Genomic DNA, 27,455 nt, shown 5'->3' on the forward strand with positions numbered 1-27,455 from the left:
GTGAGAGTTAAGGTGTCTGACATTGCACAAAAGACTGACAAGAAAAAAAAAGAAACATTTCATGTAGTAATCTGTGTTATGGCACTCACATAGTTTCTAAACCAGCCGCCAAGAGAAATTTTGCCACATTTAAAAAGTTTCATGCTAGAGAGTGGGTGAGGCCTCTCTCTTTGCAAAGCTATTTAAGAATGATAGCCCCAGAGTTTTAGGGGTGTAAGTTCACACACAGCCTGAAGATGACAAAAAACAGAAGTCAGAAGTATGAATGTGGAGTTTCAAAACACAAAATGTATCATTTGTGAAGCCAAAACTAGTCAAGGAATAGAGAGAGAAATGTTAACTGAGCAAGAAATGTCCTTTGAGTCACTAAGAGATGAGTCTCAGTGAAGGGAAGTGGAACTAGAGAGTACATAGTGAGGATTAGACTCCATGAGTCCCAGAGGTGAGCCTTCTTTTTAGCCTGTCCCCTCCCAGAAAAAGAGATCTGGGAAGGCTAGGATACTTGCACTCTGTTTTGAGGAGCAGGATAAAGGTGATATGTTATTCTCCTTTAATTGTACTTCAGATATGATGTAGTCTTGCATCTTGCAAGACTTTTCCACAGTCTTGCAGTGGAAAAATAAGATTTATATATTTTGCAATATCTAAACTTGCTTTTGACAAAATCTCTTGATTTTCAGAACAACTTTTTGAAGTAGATAAGACAAATGTCTTAGTCAATTCAGGCTGCTATAATAGAATACCATAAACTGGGCAGATTGAGCAACCAATGTGCATTTCTCACAGTTCTGAAAGGCTGGAACTCTGAAATCAGGGTGCAACGTGGTTAGAGTTTTGTTGTCAGCCTGTCTCCTGGTCCACAGACAGCTGTCGCTTCATTGCATCCTCACATGACAGAGAACAAAGAGGAAAAGCAAGTTCTTTCCTGTCTCTTCTTATAAGGGCTCTGTGATGGATAATATTAAATGTCAACATGTTTGGATTGAAGGATGCAAAGTATTGTTTCTGGGTGTGTCTGTGAGGATGTTGCCAAAGGAGATTAACATTTGAGTCAGTGGACTGGGAGAGCCAGACCCAGCCTTATTCTGAATGGGCACCATCCAATGGCTGTCAGCGTGGCTAGAAAAAGCAGGCAGATGAAAGTGGAAAAGCTAACTTGCTGAGTCTTCCAGCCTTCATCTTTCTCCCCTGCTGGATGATTCCTGCCGTTGAACATCAGGTTTCAGGTTCTTTGACTTTTGTCCTCTTGGACTTATACCAGTGGTTTTCCAGAGGCTCTCAGACCTTCAACCACTGAAGGCTGCATGGTTAGCTCCCCTACTTTTGAGGTTTTGGGACTCCCACTGAGCCACTACTGGCTTCCTTGCTCCTCAGCTTGCAGACAGCCTATTGTGGGAATAATACTTTGTGATCGCATGAGTGAATTCTCCTTAATAAACTCCCTTTTCTATATATGTATATTCTATTTGTTCTATTGCTGTGGAGAATCCTGCCTAATTCAGACTCTAACCCCATTATGTGAGCACCACCATCATGACCTAATTACCTCCCAAAAGTCCTACTTCCAAACACCATAACATTGACGAATCAGGTTTTAACATCTGAATTTTGTGGAGACACAAACATTCAGTCCATAGCAATAACATGAGTATTATTATTCCTATTTTATAGAAAGATGAAACAAAACTGAGACTAAGAGAGGTTAAGCAATAGGCAAGATATTACGAAGCCAATACATTGTTAAACCAGGATCACTTTTTTGTAGATATACATTCATATACAAATGTTTTGATCCCTGCATTCTTACTGTTATCCATTCTTAACCAATATGGTTGGGAAAGTCCAGGAAGTATTAAAGCAACTGGTAGCTATATTTCCACTTAGAACTAGTGTACACAGGAAACGAGTACACTGATAAGAACAGCAATTAACAGTTCTGTTGTCTTAACAGAGAACCACGTCGTCAAACTTTCACTTCTTGTTTCCATATGACAAAAAAAGCAAAGAAAAAAATATCAACTGCTCATGCTACCAGGTAAAGCTGGCAATTTAACCAACGTAATTTGCTATTGATAATGCAGTCATCAACTACAGCTTTTAGCAAGTCTTGGCCTCATTAGCCTCAAGTCTAATCAACACTAAATCAATTTATATACACAAAATGTCTGTGAAATGACATATATCCCTGTACATTTTTTATTTTATAAAATGCTTCCCTACTATAGTATTTTAAGAATGATTTTGACATTATTAAAATATAATTTATTTTCTTTATTAAAGAAAGTGAGTTGACTTATGTTCTTTTCTTAGAATAAACGGCAACAGTAAATGACTACATAGCATCCTTAGTTTGAAACACACAATATCAATACAGTGGCATTTTAACTGTGATGACAGCAATTTTATAACATGATTAAAAGGTATCTTGTAAACATGATTTATGTTACTTGCATAGCATTTGCAAATAATTATTTCTTATAAGAGATACTTTCAAAAATACATATTTTCAGTGACTCGAAAGTACTGATTACAATGTTGATCAAATAAAACTGTGAACTGTTTTCACAAATATGTGTATTTTATAAAAGTAACTAATCAATTTTTTTCTAAATGTGTTTTCCTAACAGATAAACTTTTGTAGTAAGAGGAAACATTTTACTCTTGGTGCACCTGGGTACACTATGCATGGCAAATGGTATTTATCTGTATCTTTTTTTTTTCTTATAATTTCAGCCCTTGCCCAAAGTGGTCCTTCTACTAAACTGTGTTGCTCTTTAGTTATCTGTTTGACTAAGAGATTCAGTTGGCCATAACTTTACTCTGCTTCCAGGACCAGCTGCTTTAAAAATGTGAGGTAAGCTTGCTTCCAGAAAACAATAATCAATAATATATAAACATGTATTTAGTATAGGACCTGGGGTGCACATGCTCAATAAATATTAGTAATGGCAAAACCAGCAATTACTTTTGCATCAAACTAATACTTATTTTCCCTTCTATTCTTCTCAGTAAAATGTCTGCACTGCTTTCAGTACCCAATGCTGAGACTTTCAATGACCCAAGCACACATTCAATTATTTCTTCCCCAAACCAGTAACCAGCAGCCTATTGCTCTCAACATGGGACATCTGCGTTTGAATCAATGGTCCTCTGCAACCTAGTCCTGAAACACCAAATGCATTCCTTTGAGATGACTATGAAAACCAAACATTATTGAAGCTCTAGCCCTGAGCATGGCTGACTTGAGGTCAAATTCAGTTATAAAAAAAATATTAATAGGAGTGCAAAAAAATTAATGATAGATTAGGAGACATATTAGGTGCAAACACTTGATTGTTAAGTATTTTGAAAAGAAGAAAAATAAATAGAAAAATAAGAAAAAAAGATTAGTAAAGAAGCCAGGAAAAAAAAAAAAAGATGTTTAAAGGATCAGGAAAAGGAGAAAAGGAAAGTTAAAAAAAAAAAAAAAAAGCCAAAAAGTAAAGTCAATTGCAATTAAATCTGCATTGATGCATAATGTGCAATTATGCCTGGCATAGAGCTTACTATGCACATGCTTTCTAAAGACTTAATTACTCTTTTTTCTCCCAACATATCTCCATACACTTCCTGTACATATCTTCAATAGAATAAGATGCAATTATTAGGCTACCGAGGTTGAAAATATATGTTATTATATATAACACAGCAACTTGATATATAAAAGTTTTGCTAAACTAGTACCATTCCCTAGGTAGGTTTATTTCTCAAGTAGTGATTTTGTGCATTTGCGAAATTCATACTTTTTATTCAGGTACGTTTATTTTAAGGAACAGGTATGTTTATTTGAATGCAGTGGACTCAACTAACTGGGTGTTCCTCTCCAAAAGACGTTGTTGGAATGAGCAGATAGGACACTTATAAATAAAAACTAATTCCCCACATCTAGTAAAATGTTTAAGGAAATTACTAAAGATCCAGAAAATAAGTAAAAGTTTCAGGTGTTTATCCCAAAAGATTACGTTAAATCTCTACTATCCTTTCCTCATAAAATTTCCAGACCGATATCAGAGTATTATCCAGATAAGAGTATTAATGTGTCCTAAATTTAGTATTATTTTGTAAGCTGAAGGGGAGAGATAATTTAAACAAAATTCGTAGGTTAGTTAAAACACAGACATGAATTAAGTACTTTTAATGAAGCAATGGGTCTGTATGAAAAACTATCGTTTAGAAATCTGTGTGAATTGTAAACATGATGAAAAGATCTTTTGAGAAGATATTTCTGAACATATCCAAATGATAACTTACATGTCATGATGAAAGATTTTCTCAAAGGGAGCTGGAAGCTATATTGTTATAATGAGTGCTTTTAAAGACATTGACAGATTAAAAGACCATACCATAAACCATGGCTTTAGTCACTTAAAAAGTTTGTGGCAAAATAAACTCTACATCTGCAGTCTACGGTTCCATATTCGAAGCTAACAATTTATGTGATTTTATCTTGTGAGATACATTTGGTCACTGGAAATTTAACAATCAACAGCGGCCTCTTGAAAACTTCAGATTTAAGGAGCCTTCTGTGCAAACTGAAGAATTCACTGAATATAAAACTATAGTAATTTTAGTAGACTTGGAATCTAATGATTACTTTAACATTCATGCTGAGATTTTTCTAGATGTTGGCTAATATGTGTCCCTTAGATAAATATATTTTAGTTTCTCTAATTTTTTTTTTATTGAAAAGTGAATAACTTTTAATATTTTTTTCCCAATAGTACTGTAAGCTTCGCCTCAGTGCAATGGTAAGTTTTTGTGTCTTTAAGCATGAGTTGGAACTTTTGAAAGATGATTTTCTTTTTTTCTGGAGATACACTGAATATACATGTATTAAAGTTTATATCTAATGGCACTCCAGTCCAGAAGTACACACCAATTTCTTTTACCATAGGTTAGTTCTAGGACTTTTCATAAATGTAATTGTATAATATGTAGTTTTGTGTCTAGATTCTTTTGCAAGTCACAGTGTTTTGTGATTAACCCATGATGCTGTATCTGCCAATAGACTATGTTTTTTTTTTTTTTTTATTGCTAGGTAGTATTTCATTACGTGAGTAAACCACGGAAAATTTATCTGTTTTCCTCCTGATAGACATTTAGGTTGTTTGGGCTACTATGAATAAAGCTGTCATGAACATGCTTGTGTGTGTTGTTGTATAATGTATTTTCATTTCTCTTGGATAAATACCTAGACTTGTGACTGTTGAGTCATATGACTGATATATGTTTATCTTTATAAAAAATATTCAAACCATTTTTTCAAGTGATGGCACCATTTTACACCATCATGAGTGAAGTTGCTCCAAATACCTATCAATTTATGGTGCTGTGGTCCTAGAGTCAACATTTGAAGCAGTAGCTTTTGGATCCCCAAGCTTTCTAATTGAAAAGGGAAAAGAGTATGTAGACACAACTATATATACATACTTAGTGGCATTGTTAGTAAATTACAAAGAAATCTTTGAAATGTATATAAATGTTAAAGAAAATCAATTGGTTCATAAAGGCGATATAGCTATACAATAAAATAATACACATATACTAATAGGCCATTTTTATTTTCAAAAACAATTCAAATCTACGAAAGAGTTATAAGTATATTACAGTGAATTCCCATATATCGTTCATCTACATTCACTTATGTACCAATGATAATACATGATTTTTTAAAAAAATAGCAGCTACTCGTAGAATTTTAAAAGGAAAAAACTGCAGATCACATTTCCCTTTAGGTAAGAAGATAATCTGCATGTATTACACAAAGAAAAATGTTCTCAGTGTTTCTCTCTGGATAGTAAAATTATAGTTGATGAATTATGTTTTTCTTTTTGCCCATGTATAGTTTATATACTTTTTACAAAGAGCAGGATAAGATAATAAAAGGAGCTATATTAATTCTCAAGGAGCTATTTTCTAATATACATAGTTCTTTTATTTAAATTCTAGGTTAAAGTGAAAATGTCAATCACCCTTGTGAATCTTTATCAAACTAGAGCAGCAGCCCACCTTATTTAGGGATTGTACAATGCCTTATTATTTTCGGATCCTATGATTACCTACTGAATATTACTGAAATCTGCTTAATATTTTAGAAGGCTGTATAAAGCTGTAAAAAAACTATTTTATTTCAAGGTTGACAACTTTATGTAAAACATAATGGATAAATTAATACCTTTCATTTAGATTCTGAAATTTCAAAGTAAATAATTCTGGATTACTTTACTTGAAAAAGGGTGCTGTGGAATAGAATACTACTTTTGATGCTATGATTCTAAAATAGATTTTTCTCTTTAAACCTCACTAGATCATGTCTATTTCAATCCAGGATACTGCCATCTTAAACTCCTTCTGGAGTTACCATTGATTACTGAAGATAAATGAGTTAGAGTTGCTTGTGAATGAGATGGTTGCCATTGATATATGTCTACAACAATGTGCTATGTTTATGTGGTTACACAGTCTCAGAAAAGAGTTGTAAACATTAACACTGGACCTAAAATTTTCATGGTTTCTTGTATTTCACCAGTGTTTATCATATATGGCTTGCAGATTTAGAGCCAGAATTTGTTAAGGCACAATATAGTTAAATAAACTATAAATATGAAAGCTCTTAGCCTAGAAATCAGAGGCACCTAGAAATAAATTATAGGCTCTTTTATATATTATAAAGGCTAAACAAACAAACACAAATAAAAGATGAATTTACAAATGAATTACTCTATAAATAAATATTGACTAAAATGTTCATCCATAAAAATATTCACTTCCTCTTCCCTACATCAATGCAGTGTTTGAGCACCTGAAGGTAATTCTTCCTATTTGAGAATTCTTCCTTAGGCTGAATTGAAATTGTTTCTGTAAATCGTGAAGACACACATAAAATTACTATTCATGGCCCTTAGGAGAACTATTTTTTCAGGGTTAAAATAGCTCAATGTTCTGCTGTTCGATTTCTTTTATAATTCTCACCTTAAAGTTATAATTTTGCGACTAAAACTACAGTTAGTAGTAGTAACTATGGAGAGATTCATGTCAGGTTATAGGACACTTAAGGCTATACATTTGCAGGTGAAATTACAGATCAAAGGGAAGGAGTAATCAGTGCCTTCAAGTCTTATCAGCACTGTATATTGAGTTGTGCTTCTGAAAAAGTGTATTTGCACTGAAAAATGCAAATTGTGGATCTTGACATTTGAAAAATTCATTATCAAAGTGAAGATATTGGAAACATACTTAGTTTTTGTACAATTTCATATTTTAAATACTATAGGGTTTGTTTAAAGCAGCATTCCTGTGGCCATTTTTCACAAGATGTCTGAAGGAAAATGTTCCAGAATAAAACAAGCTTGGAAAAGGCTGCATGTTATATTTAGCTTTGGATGTTTATAATGCAAGGTAACCTGCTGAAGGTTCTACTTTGTATACCTTTCATAAGGCACACTGGGAATTGCTTGTTTAAAGCAAGTTCATTGGTATATTTGTTTGTTTAACCATTTATTTAACACTATTATTACATTGATTAGCTTTTCTTTCATTGAACAAAATTATTTTGTCAAAGATTCAAGCAAACCATTCAAATACAAAATTGTTTAATCAAGTTACAACTTAAAAAGAGAAATGGCAAAAACCAAGAATCCACAATTTACACGATTTATCAAAGATAAGTACGTAACAACAGATACTAAAATAACCCCAGTACTTATTCCTGAGAGGGTTATTTCTTCGTTCAGCATAAAACTGTTTAAATCTATTTCATTATTCATTAAATTACCATATAAAATGTCATATGTCATAAGAACGAATATCACTACTGTAGTGTTATGTAAATTATTAACTGATAGCATTAGTGATAGGTTTTTAACCAAAACATGTAAGACTTGTTTAGTGTTTAAGGGGGGGAATAAAGCAACAATTTATCAGAGTAAGTTTCATCTTTTAAATGGAAAAGTGTACTATACGGCATTAATGACGCTGTTACAGAATTTTATCTAACTTCCCAACAGTAGTGATTCACTAATATCTGTCCTGAATAAACAGTCATTCTTTCAAGTCCTGAAGAGGCCTGTGTCTACTATATCAATCAAAAAATTACAGACAAAATAACTCAGCTTAAGCCATTTTAACAATGTGGTATTAATTATGATGGTATGGCTGTGTTCAAGCTAAATGAGTTAGTATTTCGAGATTTAAATTGTTTGGATTTCTTTTTGGTTACAGAGTTCAAATATATAAATCAGCTGTCTTCTGAAATTTGGAGTTTTAAGCAGAATCTCACTAAGACTTCTCTTGTTATCTAAATCTAAATAAAAAGGGATTTACATATTGTCAGTATATACTGAACAGAAAGCCTTGTAAAACAGTAATAAACTGGAGAGATGCATTGGTTTTAACACAAAGCAAAACCTTGTAAACTTAGGAGATAGATAAACCTGCCAATAGAATCACAATTTTAAGTGTGAAACTTTATCGAAGTGGTAAAGCAGTGTAAAGAAGGGTTTTAAATCAGTTAATTAGTCTTTATGGTCACTTCTGTTGACTAGAAGTAAAAACATCAACAGAAAGGAAGATAAATTAAGGAGCACCCCAAGAAAAGAATTGCAGTTCATGGTGAATAAGAAAATAGAATTTCTCTCATTAAAAACTAAACAAAACAAAAATATATAAACAAAACCCCAAAGAATCTATGTCATGTGTCATGAAAGACAAATTTACAGAATGTTTCAACGTCAGTTGTACTGTTATATCCTACAGCAAGCAGAAGAGAAATTAAGCTTTGTTTCAGTACTGAATTAAATTGTCAAGAGCAGAGTGAGAAGACAGCTATTTTTATTTTACCACCATACCTTCTGTAATCTGCTACTGTATATTCGGTCAACAATTCTTGTGGAAAAAAAAAGTTGCAAGTAACCAAAAAAAGAGTGTTTGGAAAAAATAAGTCTAAATTGTGTCACCAGTGAAACACTATAAAATGAAACAACAAAAAATAAAAACCCTTGAATGGCTCTATTGAGGCAGTAATGCCATCCAAACCCAGAGCAACACATGGACTGTTCATCTCACATTGTTGTCCACAATTTTTGCACAGTGACTATTTGTAACTACCTGTATATGCAAAAGCATATTATGGAAATCCAGTAGCAGATAGAAGTCTTGGGTTAAAGTTGGAATAACAAACACATAAATATGAAAATGAAGTAACAAGATGAGAGCAAAAATGTAAACAAAGGGAACAAAGGTACAGTAAATTAAGCTATTTCTGGTTAGGACTTTAATTCATTTGGCCTTTTCCCCTTTCAAAAGCTCTAAAAAGTAAAATATGCAGGTATTTTCCAAATAAAGTTATAGGCTTTCAATTACAAAATAAAGAAGTTCTATAATTCTTTGGGAAATTAACATGCTAAATATCATCATTCTGAATTGATTTTAGTCTAAAATTCAACTATGAGGTGTTAATGCAGTCAATAAAAAGTCAGGTTCGAAAGCATTGGAAGAGATTTAGAAAAGTAGTAACATCTGTTCTAAAAGATGCTTGATGATATATTTATATATTGATTTATATACACACTGAAAGAAATTCAAGAAACATCTGTAAAGTTCAAAGCTATTTTATAGGATTCTGGATTTGGTAACCTATCTGCTGTTTGTTTCTCAGCAAGTGGTCAAGTTTCAATATGGCTCCCAATGTTTTGGTGTTTGTCCCCAGAAAAATGATTGGGGCCTTTTCTCTGATGCCTGATCTGAGGAAATCCTTTCAAATATTAAAATCGTAGCCTAGTGGTATTGTTTCATGGAAATATCTATTGATTTACCCAAGAGCTTGTGCAAGCTCTAGGGTATAACAAGGTTTAATTTAGATTTATTACAAGATTTAATTGTTATTTTTATTATGACAGAATATGTAAACATAAAGTCAAGAAAAAATTAATAAATATCTCAGTCACTCAAGCAAAAATGTCAGACATGTATTGTTTTTGTACCCTAAAGAATTGTGGCATGGTCAGGCAGAAGGTAAAACAGCACAGAAGTAACTGTATAAGTACCTCAGTTGACAAAGTTGTGGCATTTTAGCAGCCCTCACACGAGAAGAAAAGAGCAGAAGCATAACAACTTTGCACTCAATTGAGCAAGAAAATGGGAATGGGCATTATTTCTTGTGAGTTGAAGAGAAATACTGGTTTTTGTTTGTTTGTTTGTTTTTTACTTGATTGAAAGATTGAGGTTTGAAAGCACAGATGGCTAAATTTGTTTAAGATTCTGAGTCCATTCAGTTTTTTGCCACTGTTATATAATGCATGTTTCCAAATTAAACCAATCATATTTTCCCATTCCTGTGAATTCTAGGATAGCACATATCATACTCACTCTTATATCTTAGCTATTTATGCACATCTGAAGTTCTTGGTAAAATTATAAGCTCCTGGGAAACAAGGGCATTTCATCTGCTTATTGTGTGCCCTACAACACTTAAAGCAATGTTGTGCACAGTTTGGGTTCTCTTTAAATATTTAGCACATCAGTAGACTTCGCAACAAATGGGATATTCACAATGAAGAAATAATACTATAGTCCATTTTGGAGCTCAAAAACTCCAACGAATGTAGTTGACTTGAGATATATGTATGCATTTTGTGGTGCTTTGTTTATAGAAAAAGTAAAACATGAAATTAAAGAAGAAACTACACAAATATCTTTGCTACTTTTTCAGAGACTTAACAACAATAACAACTACATCTACAACAACATTTGGCTGAATGCGGTGGCTCACGGTAGTAATCCCAGCACTTTGAGAAGCCAAGGCAGGAGGATCACTCGAGGCCAGGAGTTTGAGACAAGTCTGGGCAACACAGCAAGACCCCCATCTCTACAAACTGTTTTTTAAAAAGTTAGCTGGGCATGGTGGTGCCTGCTTATAGGCTTAGCTACCTGGGAGGCTGAGGGCGTTGGATTGCTTTAGCTCAGGTGTTTAAGGTTACAGGGAGCTATGATCATGCCACTTGCATTCCAGCCTGGGTGACAAAGTAAGACTCAGTCTCTAAAATTAAATTAAATTAAAATTAAAAAAAACCCAAAACACTGTCTATCCCCTGCAAAGTTTTACAATACTGATATAATTATTTAGTTTTAATCAGGTTTGCCAGTTTCTGTCAGGTGCTGCAAAAGCAACATTTAAATAGAATATGGCTAGATGGACTACTTTCATATGTGCAAATGCTGCAGGTTTTCCCAAAATAACCTGTTAGAAATTTCATTGCTATTTTAAGACTTACAGAACACTGCCTAATATATGGATGATCAAATTCTCTTTTTCTAAAGGCAAAATCAATACATTCTGTGATCTAGAAAAGATGATTTTGAAAACTAAGAGCAGAACAGCAACATAGAGGGAGAGGTGCATATGTGTTTGTTCTGCATCTTAATTTTAAAACTATTATTTGGGCCAAAAGCAGCGGCTCAGGCCTGTAATCCCAGCACTTTGGGAGACCGAGGCAGGTGGATCACCTGAGGTCGGGAGTTCGAGACCAGCTTGACCAACATGGAGAAACCCTGTCTCTACTAAAAATATAAAATTAGCTGAGCATAGTGGCACATGCCTGTAATCCCAACTACTCTGCAGGCTGAGGCAGGAGAATTGCTTCCACCTAGGAGGCAGAGGCTACAGTGAGCAGAGGTTGCGCCATTGCACTCTAGCCTGGGCAACAAGAGCGAAACTCCATCTCAAAATAAAAAAAATAAAATAAAATAAAATAAAATAATAAAACTATTATTTGGAGATAAATCTTATCTTTAATTTCATAATCTACTTTGCATGAAGGCATTTGTATTAAAAGATCCTATATGTATTTAGTTTCTAAAAAATTAAATGCAGTATTTGATACTAATACTTTAAAGATTTCACCTTATACGTTTAAATCTACCATATGAACTTGATCAAATATTTTGTAATCTACATATTGCTATACAAAGGATTAGATATTCTATACAGTCTTGTGTCATTTACAATTTAGTCAATATGCTTTTTTCACAAATCATCAGAAAAATGCAAATAAAAAAACCACAATGAGATACCACCTTACCCCAGCCGCAATGGCCAATATTAAAAAGCTAAAAAAGTAGATAGTGGCATAGATATAGTGAAAAGGGAATGCTTATATCCTGTTGGTGGGAATGTAAATTAGTACCACCTGTATGGAAAACAGTATGGAGATTCCTAAAAGAACTAACGGTAAATATAATTCAATACAGCAATCCCACTACTGTGTGGATACTCAAAGAAAAATAAATCTAAATAAAGTAATGAAATACCTTTGTCCTTAATCGTTGATAAAATCTTCAGTATTGGAAGTGAAGTTATATATGTTCTGGATGTTATCATTTTAGTTATTTTACATTTGAAAGAAACATTTTAAATATTTCTTTTAAATTTTACTAGTGGTAAATTTTTTCTTGTTGTTGTTTGTTTCTGGGTTTTTTTTTTTTTTTTTTTTTTGAGACGGAGTATCGCTCTGTCGTCCGGGCTAGAGTGCAGTCGCATGATCTCGGCTCACTGAAAACACCGGCTCACTGAAAACCCCGGCTCACTGAAAACTCCGCCTCCCGGGTTCACACCATTCTCCTGCCTCCGCCTCCGGAGTAGCTGGGACTACAGGCGCCCGCCACCACGCCTGGCTAATATTTTTGTATTTTTTTTAGTAGAGACGGAGTTTCACCGCGTTAGCCAGGATGGTCGCGATTTCCTGACCTCGTGATCCGCCCGCCTCGGCCTCCCAAAGTGCTGGGATTACAGGCATAAGCCACCACGCCCGGCCAGTACATTGCTTTAATTAAATCATGTAAATTACTGTAAAGTTTTGTTTTCTTCATATCTCTTAACATTTATATATTTGAGTGTTTATAAAATGTATAAACGTTTATATATTTGAGAGTTTTGAAAATTTATAATTAAAAAAATGTGATATTAAATTTTTGTATGAGAATATATCTTGTTATCATATACATTCATTCCATAAAATTAGGTATATGTAAGTAATCCCCGTTGTTTGAAATTACATAATGCTATCCTTTGCTTGAAGTTGTGATATTCCTAACCTTCTAAATTGTCATATGAAACATGAATACACACACACACACACACACACACGATCTCAACGGAAAAAAAAATATTTTCTATACACATTCCAGTTCATTTTTAGATTTGTTAGTGTGTAAACATTTTCAATTATAGGACAGAAAAGATTCCTCTTCCAAAAAGTGAGGTACATGTTGACATGTATGTCATCATTTGTGAATCATCAATCATCATTCATGATTGAGAAACCATTCTGTATTCTCACATAATTAGGTTTAGATACTGAAATATTTTAGTCCTGTTATAAGATGTGCAAAGATATTTTAAATAGCATTATATTCTCAGAAATAAGATTATGTAGATTTAACACTTCTTAATAATTATCTATTTCTATTTACCCATTAATTTCAATGATTAAATATCTTTCAAGATTCTCAAAATAGAAAACTTGTAACACACGATAAGAAAATGACATATTTTTAAACCAACCCTCCTCTATTTCTGGATACTTGAGGTCACTATTTCTTCTACCTTATAATCCACTCATTCAGAAATATCTTAAATTTCCAAGGGAGACATCCAAGGCTTGTTTGCTTTTGCAAGGTTTCCAGGCAGCTAAGAGTCAAGGAATTCAAAGTAGTACACAGAGCAGGAGAAATTAACTTACAGAGATGGATATAATTTGGGGCATGCACACAGGGGCCTGACTGATTTTAAATGTACAGAATTATCTACGTCACGTTTCATAATGTCTTCTTTATTGTACTACATATGGAAATGCCAATAAAAACTATTAAGCTAAAAAATACTTTATGAAAGTTGTAAAATGTTAGTTTGCATTGCATTTCAATAAAAAATTATGGCTAATTCAAAACTCTGTTCATTACCTCTCTCTTTTTCGAGTTCAGTTCCTGCATCACTCCCTAAAAAGTCCTGTGGGCATCTGAAAGATTGGTTCCTATATATACACACACACACATATATATATGTGTGTGTGTATATATATGTGTGTGTGTATATATATGTGTGTGTGTATATATATATAGAGAGAGAGAGAGACATTGAGGCTAAGAGGAAACCACTCCTAAGTTGTGGTATGACTGTTTTCATACTGAGAAATAGCACATATTTTATCTATAGTGAAATTCATAAGAATGCAGAAATAAAAGTGTTAACTCTACTAATAAACAGGAAAAACTATTCTGCTAATTTTTTAAATTAGGTGAGAAGTGACAAAATATTTTTGAAAAGAAGTAACTCCAATGAAACATAAAGAATATATGATTTTTTAGGGTAGTTAGTAAGAAAACATGCTTTCTTTTCCAAAAAGTGTTTTTTCAAACAATATTTTCTAAATCTTTTAAATTTAGTTATCACTATATTCTTGCTCTCAGGGGGTCTACACAGCAGTTGTAAAGATAGGACAGCTCTCAAATTTATGTAAAACATGAATGAAAGGGAAGAAATTCAAAAGTAACCAAGTTTATCATAAAATGTCAAGATTACAGAATTGGGAATTTGAGAGCTAAATTCGTATTTTTAAAAAAAATATATTTTTGTACACCTTCTCTATAACTGTGTGATTCATGTATTCTAGAATTATGACCATAAAAGAGTAGCAAGTGAAGAATTCCAGAACATAAGAAATTAGTTACGGTATATTGATAAAATGTCAGCAATAGGTCATTTCTTAAAACACACAACATTTGATGCATTTTTAAAAACAAATGAAAAAATCAAGAAATGCCAAAATATAGAGAAAAGGGCAGTTTTGTATAATCATTTGATACAATAGTGCTTCATCTTACCTCTACTACCAGTTGCTGAAGAGATGGTGATGCTACAGGATGTAGACTAGAGTTCCCCCTTAAGGGACTGTGGATGCTAATATAAGCCACAACATTTTTCTGAAGAACCTTCTTGAAATCCTGAAATCAAAAAAAGGATCTATCTGTAACACAAATAAATAGATTCTACTTTATTAGTTAGATACTGAATAATGAACAATTCATACCTAAAATTATTATACTGCATAATTACCTTCTTTTTTGTTATTTATTTATTATTTATTTATTTATTTTTGAGCCAGAGTCTGGCGCTGTCGCCCAGGCTGGAGTGCAGTGGTGTCCTCTCCGCTCGCTGCAAGCTCCGCCTCCCGGGTTCACGCCATTCTCCTGGCTCAGCCTACCAAGTAGCTGGGACTACAGGCGCCCGCCACCACGCCCAGCTAATTTTTTGTATTTTTAGTAGAGACGGGGTTTCACCGTGTTAGCCAGGATGGTCTCCATCTCCTGACCTCGTGATCCGCCCGTCTCGGCCTCTCAAAGTGCTGGGATTAAAGACATGAGCCACTGCGCTTGGCCATAAGTACCTTCAAAGTGATCCTATACTATTAATGGTGTACACAAAGATTATAAAAAGGATTTTAAACAAGAATGATGAGTTAGACATAACATATAATAAAATATTTTAAAGCATGTTCCTGACAAAGTCAAATTTTAACAGAAAATGTTCTTCAAAGGTTAACGTAGTATGGATTCAACTACAGAGTATGAATGCAACTTAATTTTAGAGTCACTGAATGAGAGGAGAGGTATAGATACACCACTCCAGTGAGGAATAAAACCAGCCCTTCTCTTTTGAAGCAATGAGCTACTCTGCACAAAATAACCCTGTCTTATGAGCAAAATGGGGCATAATACAATGTAATCTTGCAAATATTACCTTAAAAAAAAAAAAAAAACCTGATGCATTTCATGCACACAAGCAGCACTGAATGATTCCATAGAATAGTTTTCCACTTCTCTTCTGCTCCTTACCGCACAAAATTGAAGACCACTGATCCTATTAAGAATGACCACTAAGTCTTTCTGTTATTTCCCTGCTTTTTTGTGCAAGCATTTAACAAATAATCATCATGGTGGGTGGCAGTTCTACAGAAATGTCCTAAAAGATTACATTATGTCATAACTTAGGAAAGTATCTTTCTTCTTCTAACACTATGAAATGAAAGACTACAAGGACTCGTACACCTGCCAAATTGATAATGTCATCCTGTTTTTTTTTTTATTGTAAATGGCTTAAAATTGTATAATTTTATGGAGTACAAAGTGATGTTATGATTTATGAATATAATATGGAATAATTAAATTAAGCTGGCTAACATATTCATCACCCCAAATAATTAACATTTTTTTGTGATGAGAACACATAAAATTTACTTAACAATTTTGAAATGTATAATACTCTATTACTAAGTATATTCACCACACCACACAATACATAATAGAAGTTGACCATTTTCTCCCCATTCCCTCCATACCCTAGGCCGAAACCACCATTCTACACTCTGTTACAGATGAGTAGATAAAGAAAATGTGTTATATATACACAATGGAATACAATTTAGCTTTGAAAAACAAGAAACTTCTCTCCTTTGTGATAACGTGGATGGAACTGGAGAATACAATGCTAACTAAAAGAAACCCGGGCCGGAAACATAAATCCTGCATATTTTCACTGTTATCCATATTTTATGTTGAAAATTCATAATTTCAACATATTGAAATTATGTTGAATTTCAATTCTGTAAGAGGGTGGAAAATACAATCATTTAAAATTAATAAACATCTTAGGTGCACATAAATGATGAATTTTAAGCTTGAGTAATTTCTCCATAATTATTGTTCAAGAATATGTTATTTAAGTGCTATGAAATATCAGCTTCTATTAGCACACTACCACACAGACACTGTCTATATGTTAGTCTATATAATTCTCATGAGAACCTCATAAGATAGGCATTAGTAGACTCATTGGAGGAATCAAGTCTTAGGGAAGTTAATCTTGCCTAAGATGGCATATTCTATGGTAAAGAGAATTTGAACTATGAATTATTTTACTCTAATATCTATAATATTTCCACAATAGCCTCTGACAAATGAAGATTCTTCACAGAAGAAATGGTACTTTTTAAAGTATAGAACCTATTTAGCAAAATGTTATAATTTTTCTCAAAGATCAAGATCAGTATTTAATCATTTCTCTAATAATTCTGTCTATGATTCCATTTTAAGTTTATTGATCAACATCACCTAATCCTCTTAACTACAACTGTGGGTTTCCAGAGGTTTCTATGCAAGCATAATTAAATGGGGCAATGTGATATGTCAATAAGGGCTTTCCTCACTCCCCTTCATAGGGGGATATATTTAAAGCATAATTAGTTTCAATCTAACATAAACTCTTTCATTCTCAGGAGTACATTTGACATGAGTAGACAAAACAGGACAACTAGCAATTTTCTAAATTTCTCTTCAACAGGATGTTTACAAAATGGCTTCATGAATTGCATTGAACAATCTCGTGAGACACAGTAAATTATAAAAATATATTCCATAAGCCCATAATCAAATGTGTATTATTTACCATGTTCATTACTCATATGTCTTTGCCCATCTAGTCACCTAAAATGCCAGTAAATGAATGTGTAATGAGTTGCCAAATGTAAATACATATATAAACATTCAAAGACACTGGTACTTGTCTTGAATACGAACAACCTTTGTAACAAAATTTTTTTCCTGTGAACTCCCACATTGTAGTTGCTGTATTTTTAGCATAATTGACTAAGAAAATATACAATTATTAAAAGGTGCAATGACTTCACAAAAACTTAAAAATGAATGTGTATTAACCACAAAAATATCAACTTACTTTGACAAAAACTATTGCTGACACACATGCAAGCCCACATTGATTCAACTTACAGGTTCTGACGCCTGATGCTCAACTAAATTTTACAATAAATTTTCCCATCCATCAGGGTTTCAGATGTTTACATCAGAAACTATTAATTTAGACAAGCCTAGCCTATTCTAAAACATAGTTCAGAAATATAGGTATTAATTTAGAATTAACATAAATTAATTGTGAAAGTTACTAGATAGGTATCTAGAAGACCTAAAATATAGTTTGATATAGCAAAATACATCTTTGGAATTTGAAAAGAATCTTTAAGACATTTTAAAGATATGTGCGTTAATGTTACAGGAAAACTAAAACATTAATTGTTTCTGATTTATTAAAAATGGTATAGATTACAAACATATTCCCTAAACTGTTCTTTAACTTGTTTACCAATCTTTAAAGTACTTTGGAATATGAGTTTGAGAGGTTGGTTCATCTATTTCATTTCCAGCTTACTTACAAATGTGTCAACTTAAAAAGATTCTTTAAGCAAAGGAATTTTTTCATTTGAAGTAGTTCTTTTGAATATGGCTCAAACATACACACCACTCATTTGCATACAGAAAAGCATTCCAATTTGCAATGTGTGAATCTGGATGAATTTTACACTGAAAAAAATTTTCTCATCTTTAAGTCTTTTCCTTCCTTCAAATTAAAAAAGATACTTGCTATGTTCTTTTCTATACCTTTTTAAATATTTTCTTTGATTTAATAGATATGTTATCATTTTTGGGTGATTAAAAATAAAAATGTAGCAAAATAATTTCCTATTACATTTTTCTCCTCACAGTTGAAGTAGTGAAAAAACTATAGTATTAAATTATCTTACTTTCCTAGTAAAATCATGTAGTGTTTTTTGTCTACATATATCTATTGAACCTCTTTTTTAAAACAAATCACAAAAGTAAATAGAATTTCTATCAATCCAATTATCAGTTATCATATTCTATTAAAAATACAGTGCATTTATGAGACACAGATCTGTCAGAAGCATTTGAGACTTAAATTCTCCAATATTTCAGTTGTATTCTAACTGTACCTCATTGCATGCTAGATTTCATTTGGATACAGGTTTCCTAAGGTGATTAGATAGGTAGGTAGGCAATAGATAGGCAGGTAAGAAACGAAAGGTAGGGAGTTAGGGTGAAAGGGTGGAGTGGAAGAAGGAGAAAAAAGTGGATTTTAAAATGTATTTTACATTCAGGATCCATATTGTATAGATAAAATGTAATGCAAAGGTAATAAACATTTAATATAGGAGATTGTTCCCTAATTCCAGATTATTCCTAGAAAGTGTAGAAAAAGAAAGATAATATGTATCGTCTGATCCTTTTTTGTCCAATGCCTGTCATCCTGTCTTCTAAAGAGAAATACAACAACAAGGTAAACACTATTGTGTGTTAGACTGTATCGGGGTTTGTAAGTCTGGTAACAATAGGGATAAGATATTTGAAGGTCATATGTAGTTTGCTGTGGTCTAGCTCTAATTCTGTCTTATTCTTATAAGCCATCTCAGCAAATTAGGCAATAGGACACTTTAGTTGACAAGCACATTATTGCCCTTGGCCTTGAAAAGTTTACTTTGTCTACTTTAGCAAACTAAGAAAAGAAAAGAAAAGCACTGTAATTAATGTATATTCTGCTTTACCTCTCCCCATTCATATGAGCCAATATTGCCAAAAGCTGTTCCTCCCCAAGAACAGAAAACAATAGTTCGGTCTGGTCTCCACCCTCTCTTAACTTTTGACATCAAGGCACGGATAAACGCTGTGATTATTGCAGTACTACTGGCCCATTCTTGTCCATTATAACTGTGTGCAGTGTGATGATGGCTGCCAACTATGATATACCGGTCTGAAAATAGAAAGGGACAAGAGCCATTTAAAAAAATGTAAACCTTAACAATAAGTTTAATGACATTTACATAATCCTACTGCACAACTGAGCAATAATTAAGCAAAATTGTTCTAATAATTAAGACTACTTTAATTTTTTTTGCCCACTGTCTTAATTCACACATCTGCATATATCAAAGCTGAGGCAGCTGCTGAACCCAATTATGAATCCAAAGCTTAGATCCATATTACTCTCCTTTATAACATGAATATTAATTAATGAAGCATACAAATAGGCCACAATGAAACCCTTATCTAACATTTTTCCAGACTCAGAGTGGGAAGTGCCCTGTAAACAATGTGTGTATGCTCAGTAAATATTAATAAACTAATACATATAAGAAAGCACTTATACAGTAGCTTTAAATATTAAAAATGTGGTAGTCATGTATGGATTCTGCAATAAATTAATTCCATAGGGAATTAATTACAGCTTCCAACTTATAATTGTAGGCCTTCTCCTTCCTGTGAAGAAAAAATAAAATAAAATTCACCAATATCAAAAGTCATTCAACTGTTATAAAAGTTGCCTTTTACATATTTTATTTCATACAATCATTTAAAATTTATTAGATACACTATTAGGAGAGCCTTCCTAACACATGGAAGTAGCCTATTCAATGTACATTACTGAATATTTTCGATAATAAGGCTGAAAATGCCCCTCGAGAGTTTCCTCTGATTTTGTTGTCAGTGAATGTTATTGGTAATAATAATAAATCTGAATTTATCTGACCAAGTATCCTCATATATCTATGCAAAAATTTTTCTTCATTGAATATCATTTTATTACCAGATGTCCCAAAACTGGATGATAAATTGTGTAGACCCTGAATCCAGCCTGCTTGGTTTAGAATTCAGGCTTTGCAAGTTACTAGTTGTGTGACCTTGGAAAGCTTATTTCAACTTTCGATGCCTTAGTATTTTCATCTCTAAGGTAGGAAAACAAACAGTACATCCTACATTTAGTTGTTTTGAATTTTAGGAGTCATTATTTTGTAAGCCACTTTGAACAATGCTCAACACAAAGGAGGTCTTACACATGTGTGGAATGAATGAATCACCCTTTGACTTATAACACCAAAAAGCTACCTTACAATAAATGTCACGGTATGAAGATATTTTAGTTTTCCACACAGGAATTGGCAATGGATTTGATCTGCCAACATTTTATTCAGATTTAATTAATGGGACTGGGCATGGTGGCTCACGCCTGTAATCCCAGCACTTTGGGAGGCTGAGGCAGGTGGATCACGAGGTCAGGAGTTCAAGACCAGCCTGGCCAAGATGGTGAAACCTCGTTTCTACTAAAAATACAAAAATTAGCCGGGTGTGGTGGTGGGCACCTGTAATTCCAGCTATTTGGGAGGCTGAGGCAGGGAATTGTTTGAACTTTGGAGGCAGAGGGTGCAGTGAGCCAAGATCATGCCACTGCACTACAGCCAGGTGACAGAGCGAGACTCGGTCTCAAAAAAAAAAAAAAAAGATTTAATTAATGGTATACATAGTGTGATAATGTGTCTACAAATGTTAAAAACCCAATAATTTATTCACTTATCTCCCATAAATGTCTCAAAGTTTTGCTTGGAATTGTCTGCATTCTAAATAAACCGTATCTAACAAACAAAGCTAATTGATGATTTTTTTCTAATCTTCAAGGTTATTAAATAAAATGTCATGTAAATAAACAGTCAATTTTTTGTAAAATTCAAATAAGCAACATTTCAGAAGCTTTGCATAATTCACTGAAGAATACTAATGGTAAAATTGATTTTTTAAATTTCAGGAGTATATTTAGTAGATAGAATTTTCTTCAGTCTAAAGCTAGTATAATTTGTACAACTGGGTTTTCCAATAACAACTTGTGAATGAATCAGTGATGATAAATATTCTAGTGCTTCAATAGAGAACCTTATGATGGAAATTTGTTGAAATTCAATAGTAACAATTTTCAAATTTATTTATATCTTGTATTTAAAGAACTATAATCAGAGGTTGTTCAACATTGTACCTGTAAAGAAATCAGAGAAAATAACTGGCTTTCATGAACTTTGTAAGAGTTGGCCAGCAAGAAACTGGGAGGCTATAAAACTTGATCTTAAAATTCTGAGCTAGCAACTAGGCCGATTTTACCAAAGTCATGAAGAAGAATAATTCTCCAAGGAGAACTTGTGTAAATGTCCCCAAATCAACAGAAGTAGCAAAAGTGTAATAAAAAGATTATTAAATGCTACACTGTATAACAGGCACATTAGGCAGTAATATGAGATTCAGTCTTACAATGTGTTTGGAAGTATTGCTATTAATCCCTTAATTAGCCTACATAATATCTGAAGATTCCTTTTTTTTTTTTTTTTTTTTTTGAGATGGAGTCTCTCTCTGTTGCCCAGGCTGGAGAGCAGTGGCACAATCTCTGCTAACTGCAACCTCCGCCTCCCAGGTTCAAGCGATTCTCCTGCCTCAGCCCCCTGAGTAACTGCAGGTGACCATTTGCAGACATTTGACAAATTTGACAATGGACCAAGGATACAGAGTGGGATGTAGATTAAAACTGGACAACTAAATTTGGAGACCAAAACTTGTATTTATAAAAAAACACATCATTAAAAACTAAAATCTTTCTTGGCCAGGCATGCTTGGCTCACCTCTGTAATCCCAGCACTTTGGGAGGTCAAGGAGGGTGGATCACATGAGGATAGGAGTGCAAGACCAGTCTGGCCAACATGGTGAAACCTGTCTCTACTAAAAATAAAAAATGAAAAATTAGCTGGGTGTGGTGGTGGGTGCCTGTAGTCTAAGCTACTCAAGAAGATGAGACACAAGAATCACTTGAACTCGGCAGGTGGAGGCTGCAGAGAGGGAAAAAAAAATCATTCTTTAAAATGTCTTCTTAATAAAAATAAAATGTTCTATGATGTTATGGTGAGTATAAGAAAAAAAGAAAACTTTGGCTTTTGTAGAACATGCCAGTTTACCAAATCTAAACTCTGTTTCTTGTTTCATCCCATCCTGAGACACCCCCACCTCTCTTTCTCTCTCCCCCCACTAAGATTTATTTTGCAAGAGATATGGTAGGAAAGAGAATGAAGACCCGCTTCTTAGTTTCAAATTTATCTACTCTAAGAGTGGGACAAATTTCTAGTTACATCTAAAGTAGGATATTTAAGTATGATATTAAATTATTACAGAGCATTTCCTTGTAAAGTTTCATAAAAAGTGTAGATTATAAATATTTAACCCTACTTACCTGGAGATGTCAAGCCCATTACGTATCCAACAACATTAGTAACTGTTTTCAATTTTGTCACCGTCTGAACTTGCATACTGACGACTCTTACTTCTGAAAAAAATAAAAATTTAAAGACTTTTGTTTCTTTATATTTTATTGTATTTTTTAAACCTTAAAATTTATTTATCCAATATCATCAGCAAAAGAATTCCACAGAATTGAATGTTCTCAGATAACCAAAGTTATACTTTTTCTGACAAATATTTATTCAATACTTTGTACAGATTCTATTTTAGGTGCTTGTTATGCAATGATGACTAAGACACAATTGCTAGCATCTTTGAACCTCAGAGCCATAAATAGGCACTTCTAAACCTTACATTCAGTTCTACAATGAGGGTTCATTATGAGAGCATTCAGAAGACCTTCAGGAGATGTGGGCAACTCATGTTTATAAAAAGGGAAAGAAATAGATTAAAATATTTCCAAAGAATATTGAATACTTTTCTATTTTCAGATAAAGAACATGTGGACAATAACCTTTCCAGTATGACTCACTATTTTATTAACACTTTAAAAATGGTAAATAAAGCATTACACAACATAAAAAGATAAAGATTCTTAAAGCTGTACATGTTTTCATATATTAGAGTTTTTATTTCTATCTGGGTTTGTAGGTTCCTTATCTCTATTCTAAATCCGTACTAATCACTCTACCTCTTTGAATTTTTCTGTTTATGTTTGATATTGAAAAATTTTGCAAATAAGGCAAAGACACAAATCAGGAGGGACTCTAGTCACAGAACTGACATAGTCTCTGGAGATGAAATGTATTAATCCTGTATTTGAAGGATCCTGAGAAGTCTGGGTTGGGAAGTGGCTCACAGGATCTTTAAAGTTTTCCTTAAAGCAGAGGTTTAGGAGTAGCTAGGTGTTAGTGTCAGGGCAGAGCATGGCAAATTTGAAAGCAGGTAATGCAAAGTAGCCACATTATACTGGCAGGCCCACAGACGTTCACTTCTTACTGCTAGATAGAAATTGTTTTAATAAATACATTACTTCTTTCCCTCAATGTACCCTTTCAAACAAATTAAATGGAAAATCAGTACACTGAATTCATTAAAATAATAACCAAAACAAAAGTAAAGAGGCCTTTAGAGAATGCCTGAGTGCACTATCTATCTGTGAGTAAATCTATGTAGAGCCTGAGCATTGTGCTTTTAATTTAGGTACTCTTCATTTTTGTTTGTTTTTCAATTAATAGACTTTGTTTTTTAGAGTATTTTGGGTTTACAAAAATACTAAGCAGAAAGTACACAGTTCCCAAATATCCTCTGTCTCCCAAGCCTCCTATTACTGTGGAACATTTGTTACACCTGATAGATTGTGGAACATTTGTTACACTTGCATTACTGTGGAACATTTGTTACACCTGATAGAACAATAATGACACATAAAATCCATAGTTTACATTGGGGTTCACTCTTTGTGTTGTATATTTGATGGGCTTTGACAATGCATAATGAGGTATATCCATCATGATAGTATCATACAGGATGGTTTCACTACTCTAAAATCCCCTATGTGCCACCTCTTCATCCCTCCTTCCCTCCCTCTCTCCCCAAAAACCCCTGACAGCAACCACTGATCTTTTTACTGTCTCATAGTTCTGCCTTTTCAAGATTGTCATAGCACTGGGCTCGTATGTTTGTTTGTTTTGACTGTTTATCTAATTCCCTGCTTAAGGTTTGTTCCAGATGATCCACATAAGTGAACTTTATAGACTCTTTACCTTATACCTTTCAATGACCTTTCCTGCTTATTTTAGATATAGATATAGATGAAGAATCTTTTCTGGTTTTCTAAAATTTAATATATTTTTGTCTAAGTTAGCTGTGAGCAAACCTCACAATATGTATAGTGTACTCCTTGCAATATTACCTTGCATTAATATAGTGCTTAAAATTTACAATAACCATTTTCACACACATGTACTAATTCTTACTGGACCACATTCTTACTTGAAGTAGCTAGAGTGGTCATTGCCCAATTCCCAACAGTTGTTGGGGTGTCCTGTTTAGAAGGGGGATTAAGAAGTGAAGCCACCTGGACTTCCTGGGTCGAGTGGGGACTTGGAGAACTTTTCTCTCTAGCTAGAGGATTGTAAACACACCAATCAGCACTCTGTAAAAACGCACCAAACAGCACTCTGTGTCTAGCTAAAGGATTGTAAGTACACCAATCAGCACTCTGTAAAAATGCACCAATCAGCACTCCGTGTCTAGCTAAAGGATTGTAAATGCACTAATCAGCACTCTGTAAAAACACGCCAATCAGCTCTCTGTGTATACCTAAAGGATTGTAAATGCACCAATAAGCACCAAGAACAAAGCTTCCACAGTGTGGAAGGGGATCCAAGCGGGTTGCTGCTGCTGGCTGGGGTGGCCAGCTTTTATTCCCTTATCTGTCCCCACCCACATCCTGCTGATCAGTCCATTTTGTAGAGTACTGATTGGTCCATTTTACAGAGTGTTGATTGGTCCATTTTGCAGAGTGCTGATTGGTGCGTTTACAATTCTTTAGCTAGATACAGAGTGCTGATTGGTGCATTTTTACAGAGTGCTGATTGGTGCATTTACAATCCTTTAGCTAGACACAGAGTGCTGATTGGTGCATTTTTACAGAGTGATGATTGGTGCATTTACAATCCTTATATTATTCCATACTCACATCTGAAAATATATATGCATAGAGTCTGTTTTTCTTCACTAGAGTCAGCACCATAATCACATTTTAAATTTTAATAATAAATATCAGAAAGATCTTGAATAAACTTGCTGTAAAGACACATCTGCTGCTGTTGGCATAGATAATTTGAACAATCAATATTACTCTTCACAGCAATAACAAAAGCAATCCTGTACTTTGAAATGTATCCTACAAGAATAATTCAACTCTCTGCAGTATAATCTACAATAGCAATAATAGAAAACAACATAAACTTCTGAAACAGGGAAATGACTTAGAAAATTGTGATAAAATGTGTGGCTGTTAAATATAAAAAGAATATGTAGAAACATGAATATGCTATAAGTGAAAAGAAAAGAATACAGAGGGATATACAGAATGATTGAACTTAGGTAAAAACATGTATGATTATGAACAAACTATGAAAAAGGAGGGATTAAATAGTGGAACAGAAATTGGGTTTAGCAGGCCTTCCCAAATCTACTGGAGCGAGGCACTGTTGTAAAAAGGCTTGAACAAACCTGCACTCTGGGGTAGTTCTTCTCCAAATCCCCAGGGATGGTGGAATTAAAACCTAGAGAGATTGTCTCCTCCTAGTGTAGCACCTGATAACATTGAACCCTTTTTCACCGTAGAAACTTTTAGAATTTTCCTCTTTATTTTTGTGCTTTTTGAATTTAATTATAAAATATATAGGTGTGTTTTTTCCTTTTTTTCTGGAAAATTTATTATTACTTTTTTGACCATTTTCTCTCTCCCATTTTTTCCTTCTTCTAATATTGTTTCTACAACTCCATTTTAATCCACTGTATCTTTTAGTTGTACTTTTGTATTTATTTATCCTAGATCCAGCCTGTCTGAATCTAGAAAGTCAATCTGATCTTCTAGCTCTTGAATTTATTCTTCAGTGACATCTATCTATGACTGTATCTATCTACCTACCCTAACTATTACTGTATTTCTTTCAATTATCTTATTTTCTGCACCTATTATTTCCTCTCATTTTTAAAAATGTTTTCTGATTTTTGTTTTATATTGCTAATATATTTTATTCTCTTTTTGAGTTTAACTTTAATCCTTATTTTAAATTCTTATACCATGTGTTCCAATATGGTAACTTTGGGTGGTATATGTATTTGTTGTGTTAATTTTCATTGATGGTGGTTGTGGACCTCAGGATCTAGCTATTTTGGCCTGTGGTCCAGCATGATATATCAGGGCCCAAGGATGGTGGGGATAGTGTCTAAGTGTGTGTGTGTGTGTGTGTGTGTGTGTGTGTGTCTGCATGTGTACCTGTTTGTGAGAAGGCCTGAATATAAGGAGGAAAGCAACTGCCAGGGGAAATAGTGCAATGAGATAAGTGATTGAAGCAAAGTGAGAAGGCCATCTGAATTTAAGAGCTGAATAGCATATAGTGTTAGATCCTGGGTGGAGTGAGGAAGTTAACCAGACTGTGGTAGGGGCAGACAGAACATTTGATATAGACTGAACAGCCTGTATGTAACAGTGCCTAGGGTTGGATCCATTGTGAAGGGAGTAATGGCATCAATTGATTACATGCACGGGATCTAATTACCTAAGTAAATATATTCCATTTAATGAGAAGGTGATTTCTAACTGCTAGAGAAAAGACTTACAAACATGGAAAGATAAATAAAACTCGGTGTTGATATGTTTTCATGGTTTTATATGTGTATATATATAATTTGTTTTAATTATATTTATA

General features: G+C 33.6%; 1 protein-coding gene across 1 annotated transcript in view; it reads right to left on the reverse strand.

The window, feature by feature from the left end:
- Positions 1 to 27,455, reverse strand: part of LOC105532231 (inactive N-acetylated-alpha-linked acidic dipeptidase-like protein 2) — a 612,136-nt gene that overhangs the window by 167,346 nt on the left and 417,335 nt on the right. Inside the window, exons 6-8 of the mRNA XM_011970318.1 lie at positions 23,000 to 23,092; positions 19,506 to 19,711; positions 14,917 to 15,036 (exon numbers count right to left, since the gene is read on the reverse strand). Of these exons, the coding sequence (XP_011825708.1) occupies positions 14,917 to 15,036; positions 19,506 to 19,711; positions 23,000 to 23,092 (419 nt within the window). The remainder of the gene's footprint in view (positions 1 to 14,916; positions 15,037 to 19,505; positions 19,712 to 22,999; positions 23,093 to 27,455) is intronic.

This window comes from Mandrillus leucophaeus, unplaced genomic scaffold (assembly GCF_000951045.1).
Source record: "Mandrillus leucophaeus isolate KB7577 unplaced genomic scaffold, Mleu.le_1.0 Scaffold942, whole genome shotgun sequence".
NCBI classification, from domain to species: domain Eukaryota; kingdom Metazoa; phylum Chordata; class Mammalia; order Primates; family Cercopithecidae; genus Mandrillus; species Mandrillus leucophaeus.